The sequence below is a fragment of the Chlorocebus sabaeus genome, chromosome 6 (genome assembly GCF_047675955.1).
Source record: "Chlorocebus sabaeus isolate Y175 chromosome 6, mChlSab1.0.hap1, whole genome shotgun sequence".
In the NCBI taxonomy this organism is placed as follows: Eukaryota; Metazoa; Chordata; class Mammalia; order Primates; family Cercopithecidae; genus Chlorocebus; species Chlorocebus sabaeus.
Window position 1 is genome coordinate 45,990,136 of NC_132909.1, and position 9,795 is coordinate 45,999,930.

The 9,795-nt window shown below is 54.0% G+C and overlaps 1 protein-coding gene across 1 annotated transcript in view; it reads left to right on the plus strand.

The window, feature by feature from the left end:
- The first annotated feature begins 3,639 nt into the window (after window positions 1–3,639).
- CPAMD8 (C3 and PZP like alpha-2-macroglobulin domain containing 8) overlaps window positions 3,640–9,795 on the plus strand; it is a 120,355-nt gene continuing 114,199 nt past the window's right edge. Inside the window, 2 exon segments of the mRNA XM_007995665.3 lie at window positions 3,640–3,907; window positions 8,243–8,394. Of these exon segments, the coding sequence (XP_007993856.3) occupies window positions 3,675–3,907; window positions 8,243–8,394 (385 nt within the window). The 5' untranslated portion in view covers window positions 3,640–3,674.

Here is a 9,795-nt window from a genome sequence, read left to right on the forward strand (position 1 = left end):
CATGCACTCAAACTGGGTGACCGGGCCATGCTAGTGTCCTCACTGACTCCTGTTCACCCATGATCTAAATCAAGGGTCTCCAATCCCTGGGCCACAGACTGACACCGGTCTGATATTGGATGAGTAAGCAAAGCTTCATCTGTATTTATAGCCTCTCCCCATTGCTCACTTTATCGCCCAAGCTCCACCCCGTCAGATCAGCAGCAGCATTAGATTCTCACAGAAGCCCAAACCCTATTGCAAACTGCGCATGTGAGGGATCTATGTTGCGTGCTCCTTAGGAGAATCTAATGCCTGGTGATCTGCCACCGTCTCCCATTAGGCCGGGCACAGTGGCTCAGGCCTGTAATCCCAGGACTTTGGGAGGCTGAGGCGGGCGGATCACATGAGGTCAGCAGTTCGAGACCAGCCTGGCCAACATGGCAAAACCCCGTCTCTACTAAAAGAAAAAAAATTAGCGGGGGCGTGGTGGCGGTTGCCTGTATTCCCAGCTACTCGGGAGGCTGAGGCTGGAGAATCGCTTGAACCCAGGAGGCGGAGGTTGTGGTGAGCTGAGATCACGCCATTGCACTCCAGCCTGGGTGACAGAGCGAGACTCTGTTTAAAAAAAAAAAAAAAGGCCAGGCGCCATGGCTTACGCCTGTAATCCCAGCACTTCGGGAGGCTGAGGCGGGCAGATCACGAGGTCAGGAGATCGACAACATCTTGGCTAACACGGTGAAACCCTGTCTCTACTAAAAATACAAAAAATTAGCTGGGCATGGTGGCAGGCGCCTGCAAGACTCCATCTCAAAAAAAAAAAAAAAAAAAAAAAAAGGAGTATGAGATGGTCAAATATACAACATGTGACATTGGGTGGGTGAGATCTATAGTTTAGTGCTCACCTATTCTCACACAATGAGGGGAGGAGGACCCTGTACACCGTGCGAGGCCACACAGGGGTTGCACTTAGGAGCACAATGGACAATCAGGGGCTGTGGGAAGCAGGCTGTGTAGTAACAAGAGGGTGAGGCGGCGCCTGGTTCTCCTGGGAGGATGTGATTGGCTTGTTTCTTTCTTTCTTTTTTTTGAGATAGAGTCTCGCTCTGTCACCCAGGCTGGAGTACAGTGGCGCAATCTCAGCTCACTGCAAACTCCACCTCCTGGGTTCAAGCGATTCTCCTGCCTCAGCCTCCCGAGTAGCTGGGATTACAGGTTTGCACCACCACACCCGGCTAATTTTTGTATTTTTCGTGGAGACGGGTTTTCACCATGTTGGCCAGGCTGGTCTCGAACTCCTGGCCTCAGGTGATCCGCCCGCCTCGGCCTTCCAAAGTGCTGGGATTACAGGCATGAGCCACTGTGCCTGGCCATGGCTTGTTTCAATAACTTCTCAGCAGCTAGGGAAGTGAAGTCTGTGGCTGATGGGTGGGGTACAGCTGGTCTGGTTGCTTGGTGAGACAGCCAGGTGGAGAGCAACTTCTCTTGCCAGGCAGGGGGCATATTTGGCGAGAGTAGCTGGACAGTTGGTCGGGACATTATGGTCCTGTGTGGCTCAACCATGCCAAGACAGCACTGACATTTTAGACCTTACAACACAGACAGGCAGGAAAGGCACCTCAGGGCTAACCCTGAAGGTGGAGAAGAGCGGCCGGTCTTGTGATCCCACAGGGAAGTGCATCCCAGGCAGAGGGAACAACTGGCACCTCGGCCCAAGATGGTGGTGGTGGTGGGTGGGGGTCTGATGTATCTCAAAGGCCAGTGTGGCCAGAGCCCAATGGTCAAGGGGGAAGTGGAGGGGTCAAAGGCTGGCCTGGAGGCTGAGGAGTGGAGGTTGGCTTAGGTAGGAGTCAGAAGTGGCCTAGAGGGGTGGCAGGGGGCAAATTTCGATGATGAGGGTGAGATCAGACGCTGCTTCTTGGTGCTAAATTTTTGCACCTCCATGTGAGTTTAGCAGCCTGCTTGGGGTTGGCCTGGTCTGAGCTTGGAGGTAGGCAGCAACTCCTCTTCTTCGGGCAGGAGCGACAGCTACTCAGTCCACTCCAGCCCCTGCATGCGTGCACATACCCACACACATCCACACACCATCATCAGTTACATCCCCTCTGGTTGTGTGCTCAGTGGCAGCAGGTCCTGTATGTCCCGGGGTCCTCACCGCCCAATCCAGGGCTTGGTGCTGCCTGGGTGATCACTGCTGGGTCCAAAGGCCGTGGACAGGGCTGAGAAGCCCCCAGAGGACCCACATCCCTAGGGCAGGGAGGGGGCAAGAGAAGCTTCCCTCGAATTTCCTGGAATGATCAGGAGTTTGTCTGGCGAAGGAGGCAGGTAGAGGAAGACAGAGATGAGGCAGAAGCAGGCAGTGGAGTGAGAACAAGGTGTTGGAGGAACTGGGCTGAGGTCTCTGCCATCAAAGCCAGAGTTTGGATTTGGTCTCAATAAACGGGAAGCCCTGGCTGGATGTGGTGGCTCACACCTGTAATCCTAGCACTCTGGGAGGCTGAGGAGGGAGGATCATTTGAGCCCAGAGTTCAAGACCAGCCTGGGCAACACAGTGCAACTCCGTTTCTAAAAATATATACATATACAAATTAGCTGGGTGTGGGCTTGCACCTGTAGTCCCGGCTACTCTCCAAGAGTTTGAGGCTGCAGTGAGCTGTGACTGTGCCACTAAATTCCTGCCTGGGCAACAGAGCAAAATTCTGGTCTCAAAACATAAAAATAAAACATAAAATAAACAGGGAGCCCCGAGGATTCCCGGCAGGAGGAGGTGTGGTCAGCACTGGAATTTTAGGAGGGCAGCTGGTAGCTGGGGGAAGGGGGCTCCACATTGGAGGGAGGGGGTCCAGGACTGGGACATGGTATAGGATGTGCCACCTGCCAGTGGGACCTAGGACAGCAGGACCATCGCTGAAGTGGCCACACGGGGAGGGGCAGGAGGGGACACCCTGCTCTTGGAGAGAAAGGGGGTGCCCATCCAACCCTGCTGTATGGGAGGGGAAGGGGGACTCTGAGGCCCAGAGAGAGAGGGGACGGGCCCAAGGGATTTGTGGACATTGGGGGTAGGGGAGAGGGGAGATGAGAGAACAGATAGGGGCCTGGGGCAGATGTGGGTCTGGAAGGTTCGATCCCTGGCTAGACTGTTTCCCCAAAGGATCCTCTGCTCCTCGGGCTGCACGCACTGTACTGGGCACCAGATACAGGCCAGGGCCTGGGGCACAGCGGCCCCTGTGGGATCGGGGTTACAGGCGGCGTCCAGACCCAGCGGCCCCTGGGGAGGGGTGGGCCCGGGGAGGGGGCCATAAGGGGGGTGGCTGGGGAGGGAGGGGGCGAGAGGCCAGGGAAGGGGCAGGTTCCAAGTGGATGCTGGGTGCAGAGGAGAGGGCGGTTGGGGGTCGGGTCCGAGGCGGGGCTGGTGGGGACGGGGGAATCCGGGGGCGAATCCGGGTAGGGGGCGAGGAGGCGGGTTCGGGAGGAATTGGGCAGGGCCCGGGTGGGTCGGGGAGTAAGTGGGGGGACGGTCACAGGAAGGGATCGGGGCGGGTCAGGGTCCGGAGATGGGCGGAGCAGGCTTCCCAGGAGGGTGCGCCCAGGAGTGGGGCGAGCGGGGCGAGCGGGGCGGGCCCGGAGACGAGGCGGGTCCGGGGAGGGGGCTGGCCCGGGGCTGCCCCAGCTTGGCCGGGCGCAGAGCGGGGCGCATGGCGCCGGGCGCACTGCGCGGGGGCTGCGAACAAAGGGCCCCCGGCGGCGGCGCGAGGACGGCCGCGCTCGGACCCTGGCCCTGGCCCAGCCCTGGCCCGGCCCCCTCTCCAGGCGCAGCGCACCCCCGGAGCCGAAAAATGAGCTGCGCCCTGCTCTGGCTGTTGCTCCCGCTCCTGCTCCTACTGCTGTCGGCGCGGGACGGCGTGCGCGCCGCGCAGCCTCAGGCCCCGTGAGTATCCCCGGCGACAGAGGAGGTCGGTCGCCTTCCGGGGTGGGGGTCGTAGGGACTGGCTCAGAGGGTCGCAGCGACCTACCCAAGGCCACACAGCCTCCGCGCTGGGCTGGACCTGGCCTCTTGTTCCCGAATCGTCTTCGGGAGGGGGCGCCCTAAAGTTTCCAAAGTGACTGTGGAGGTACAGGGACTTCCAAAAGCTAAAGGCGCTGAGGTCAGCTCCCCCTGCCCCACCTCGACCCCTTCGTGTGACCCGGGCTGTCATCTTGGGTGGCGATTTCCAGTTGTCCAAGGCATGAAGGTAAGAGGCGCGTCTTGGCTGAGAAGTGGGAGGAGAGTGGGAAGGGGCAGTTTCCCGTGGGTGGGCGTGGTGAGGGGGGAGGAAATGTTTGTTTTGCTTCTACATTTTTCTAGAGGTTTGCTTGCAGGCTTCTGGTGGGTTGATGGCGGGGAGAAGGTGAATTAACTAGCTGCTGGGGAGAACTCCTAAGTTGGCTTCACAGAGAATATTTCTAAACCTGGCAAGTTCTGGTGAGCTCTGCAGGGCTGCGGGTTCAGGGGGGCTGCCTTGGTTTGCACAAGCCCAGCCTTTTAGTCCAGCTGGGCGTTTAGGAGGCGGCTTGTTCAAGCAGCCCTTGTTTAGGAGTTTCCAGAAAACTGGTAAGCAGTGAGACTAGGTGGGTGTCGTTATTTGCTGTGAGTACCTGGTCCTTGCTGGTTACAGTTTTAAAAGCAAGACAGTCTATTGCGCTCTGAGCATCCGGACTTTCCTCTCCTAGGCTTCGTGAAATAGGAACCCTGAAAATTTTCATCCTGATGCTTCTTTCAAAGCTGACATCCCTTAGAATAGTGGTTCTAAGCCCTGGGGTGGGGGGGTGGGGATTTCTGTCTCCCTGAGGCCATTGGGAAATGTCTGGAGGTATTTCTGGTTGTCACAAATAGGGGGAGGCATTTGGTGTTGGCATCAAGTGAGCGCAGGTCAGGAATGCTGGTAAACAGCTTTGGATGCGCAGGTCAGCTTCCACCACAAGGAATGACACGGCCCCACATGACAGACCTTGGCTCCAATGACAGACCCTGCCTTATAAAGAGGTGTTTTTAAATTTTTTATTTTTTTATTTTTGAGATGGAGTTTTACTCTTATTGCCCAGGGTGGAGTGCAATGGCATGATCTCGGCTCATTGCAGCCTCCACCTCCCAGGTTCAAATGACTCTCCTGCCTCAGCCTCCTGAGTAGCTGGGATTACAGGCGTGTGCTGCCACACCCGGCTAATTTTTTGTATTTTTTAGTAGAGGTGGGGTTTCTCCATGTTGGCCAGGCTGTTCTGGAACTCCTGACCTCAGGTGATCCACCCACCTCGGCCTCCCAAAGTGCTCGGATTACAGGGTGAGTCACTGTACCTGGCCCGTTGGAGAACTTTAAACAGTTCTCCAGGGCGTTTGCCTCTGACTAAAGTCACCCTGGGATCTTACCATCTGTTAAGTGACATGGAATCCCTGTGCTGAGAGACACACTGGGGAAGAGACGTCCCCAAATGACCGACCTGGGATTCCAGAGTAGCTGGCCTCTAAACCAGGGGCAAGGTTCACCCAGCCCAAAGGATCCCGTCTTAGGAATAGCTCTGGATGCCCACTTCTGTGACCTGAGAGATTTTTGTGTGAGGAATTTCTGATCCCAGAAAGCAGCACAGCTTTGCAGTTGTAAGAGCAATTCTGTCTACACTGACCCGGACATCACTTTCCCCAGTCTGGGACCTTCTGAGACCAGCAGGATGAGAAGCCAGTGTTGGCCCAGATGCTAGGAGTGGGTCAGGTGTGATAGTGAATGGCTGGCAGGCATCCCAACAGCTGGAAACAGCTGCAACTTCTGAATGGCAGGGAAACTTAATTTGGTGATGTCAGGTTCTCTGGGCAGTTGGAAGAAGACTCAAACCCATATTGTTAGGACTTTCAAAGGTGACGAAGCAAAATGAACTTATTCCTCACTCTGTCTTCTACACTTACCACGTACTATATGTGAGGCTAAGCTCTAGGAATCTGCTGGGAGCCAGACAGAAAGAGTATGTCCCTTCTAAAGGATGCCACATTCTTGTGCTGGAGCTGGACAGGACACCTACAAACCCAGGGTAATTGCATGTCCTGGTCAGTGCTGGAGCTACGTAATACACAGCACACACCTAGGGTCTTGCAAACTCTAGTTCGTCCTAGAGTTGGACAACACATGTGTGATCCCAGGGGACTGAACTCTGGTAATTATTCAAGGCAGATGGAGCACACTGTGATCACAGGGTCAGTGCACACTGTGGCCAGGGCTGCAGTAAACAACCCAAACCCATTGTTCGTGTGTATGAAACAACACAAACCCACTGCGTCTTTTGAGATACAAAATTTGTAATGATGTTTTCATGAAGTTTGGTTTATCATGAGTTATTTTATGGATAGTTTTGGTATCTTACCCAAGAAATCTTTGCCTAATCTAAGCACGCAATGACTTTCTCCTTTGTTATCTTCTAGTGCTTCTACAAGTTTTACTTCTTCAATTTAGATCTGTTACTAAGATTAACTTTGAGTTAATCTAATTGCATGATGTGAGGTAATGGTCTCAATTCATCTTTTTGCATGTGGATGTTGGGTTGTTCTAGAGACACTATTGAGGCCAGGTGCAGTGGGCCTGTAATCCCAGCACTTTGGGAGGCCAAGGCGGCCAGATTACTTGAGGTCAGGAGTTCAAGACCAGCCTGGCCAACAAGGTGGAACCCTGTCTCTACAGGGTGGTGGCGCACTCCTGTAGTCCCAGCTACTCTGGAGGCTGAGGCAGGATAGTCCCTTGAACCTTAGAGTTGGAGGGTACAGTGAGCTGAGATCACATCACTGCACTCCAGCTTGGGCAACAGAGCAAGATTCAGTCTCAATTAAAAATAAATAAATAAATAAATAAAAATAAAAAAAAATTGAAATGAAAATGTCTCCTAATCTCATTGCATGGTCCAGTTTTCCTCTTTACCCTCTTCGGATTTCCATCATGCTACATGGTTGCAATTGTGGTGCCTTTGCTATAATGCTCTTGGTGATTGTAGGGACACTGTAAGCGTTTCATGAGGTTACAGGGCTTTTGTAATTTTCCATGGAAGGCTGCAGATACTGGGAGACAGGAGCTCAGGTGGGGAGGACCTGGGTCTTCAGGTCATGTCCCTTAAGGACACCCCAGCACCCTCTTCTGCCCAGCTGTGTGATCTGGTGCATGTTCCTATCCTTCTGAAGCATCAACTTCCCATCGGGAAAGTGGGGGTAATGCCTCCCTTCCAGAGGTGACTTCATAGTCAATCAGAAGATTTTAGGAAAGAGAGGCCTGCCTTGATTCCATCGTTTTCAGAATATTTTCTGTTTGAGGCCCTATAGTTTGTTTTCAGGGTTTGTTCTTAATATGAATGTTGCAAAGAAGCCCTTTGCTTCTTTTTATCAGGTTTTGGAGTCTGGCTGCCTGAGTTAGAATCCTGGTCTGTCACTGTTGGGGCTGGTGACTTGACTTCTCCAGGGTTTCCTTTCTCTCTGAATGGGGCTGATGTCAGCACTTCTCATGATTGTGGGGGAGGGGGTGCACTGTGAGGATGGAGTGGGATCCTGCTGGTTACCTGACTTGTGGAGGAGAGTATTTCAGACAGTGGGCATGACATGTGCAAAGGTCCCGGGCCAGATGGGCCAGGCATGGTGGCTCAAGCCTGTAATCCCAGAACTTTGGGAGGCTAAGGAGAGTGGATCATTTGAGGTCAGGAGTTTCAGATCATCCTGGCCAACATGGCAAAACCCTGTCTCTACTAAAAAGACAAAAATCAGCCAGCCTTGGTGAGAGACACCTGTAATCCCAGCTACTCGGGAGGCTGAGGCACGAGAATCCCTTGAACCTGGGAGGCGGGGGTTGCAGTGAGCCGAGATCACACCACTGCACTCCAGCCTGGGGGACAGAGCAAGTCTGTCTCCAGAAACAAAACAAAAACAAACAAACAAACAAACAAAAAAAGGTCCGGGACAGAAGGAAGTAGCTGAGCAAACAGCCTGGAGGCTGGAATACAGAGAGTAAGAGGGGGTGTGTGATGCTGAAAAATCCAGTGAGGCCAGATTCTTACCCAGCATGGGGACTTCAGAGGTGAATGAGCCAATCCCTGTCCTCAAGAACTAACTGGGGGGGAACAAACTCCTAGAGCATCAGTGCCAGCCAGGTGTGGTCAGGAAAAGGCAGGAGTCTGCTGCGGGGAGAGCCCTGACCTAGCCGTGGTGGCAGCGAGGCCAGGGGGCTGGGGGTGAGAACTTCACCTCGGATCTCCTTTCCTACAGGGGTTACCTGATTGCAGCTCCATCTGTTTTTCGCGCGGGCGTGGAGGAAGTCATCAGCGTGACCATCTTTAACTCCCCATGGGAAGTCATAGTCCAGGCTCAGCTGGTGGCCCAGGGTGAGCCGGTGGTGCACAGCCAGGGAGTGATCCCGGGTAGGTCCCTTGGGTGCCGGACCAGGACTTCCCCTTCTTTTGCAAAGTGGAGCCACTTGCTGGCCTTCAGGACTGGGACAGTGTGGGTGTTGCTTTGCTTCCCTTCTGCCCTAAATCCCCAGGGGCGCAAGAGGGAAGGAGGGAGGGAGGACAGGTTGCATTCTCCTCATTCTATAGATGGAGAGAGTAAAGCCCAGAAAGGGCAGCTCAGCTCACAGTTCCTCAGCAGCCCTAGTTGTGTGGGTGCAGATCTGGGCAGAGTGGGGGCACCCACCTGTGTCAGCTTTGACCAGAGGTGGGACAGGGGACCTGGAGGAGATCACGTGACTCCCTCCGACCTTTTTTTGGGTTTTCAGCACACCTGAACCATTAGACTCAGACCTGGACTCACAGGCCTGTTACTAAGTGAAGCTCAGGCCCTCAGCCAGTCTCTCCCCCTCACTCCTTGGTCAAATTCAGACAGCAACAGCCTCAGCCTCCTGGGCAAGATGGTGAATGAGATCCCTGGCCCAGAAAGCTGTAGTCTCCCAGGGGAGGTAGACTCATTCCTCATGCCAAGAATGATGTAGCCACAGGAGACACAGACAAGGTTAGGAGCTCCAAGGCCACTGAAGCAGCACTTGTCTCCTGGGGACGTGTGGTCAGAGAAGGTGAAATGTGGAAGCTTCTAGAACCTTCTAGAAGCCCTTCTAGTCCTAGAAGAACCAGGTACTCCTGACTTGGGTGGCTAGCTAACTGAAACCCAACTCCAGTTGGCTTCTGCAACAGTTTATGGTCTCTCGTAACTAGAAAGAAAGTCCACTGGTATTTCTGGCTGGCTTCTTGCCCTACCTCCTGATGCAGCCAGGTCTCCCTTTAAGATCAGGGGAAGCACCAGTTTCCCAAGATGGCTGGATAAAGTCCCAGGATTCCCTCTGATTGGCCTATCTTGGGTCATATGCTTAACCCTGAGCCAATCACTGTGACCAGAGGTGAAGGCCTGTGCTGATTGGTTCATTTTGGGTCATATGCTCAACCCTGAACCAATCACTGTGACCGGGGGAAGGCCTGTGCAGATTGGCTTAGAGCCCCAGGAAGGTGGATGGAGAGCTTAGGAGCCACGTGGATTGTGTGCTGGGCAGTTAGCTTGTCTAAGGGAATTGAGGATCTGTTAGCAGGAAATGGGATAATTGTTGCTGGCAGGCAAAAATAATAGATACCTAACTGAGTCCTGGAGGCCAGAAACCTAGTATAGTACCACAAATGATTCAGTGTGGGTAGCAGAGTGAGGTGATGGGAGAACAGTCAGGTCCACTAGGGACCTCAGCCCCTCTTCTTTCTCTCCACCCTTCTCCTTGTTCCTCTCCCCTGGTGTTTTCCCATTACTCCCCTCACAGTTTACTTTGGGCAGGAGCCAGGGGT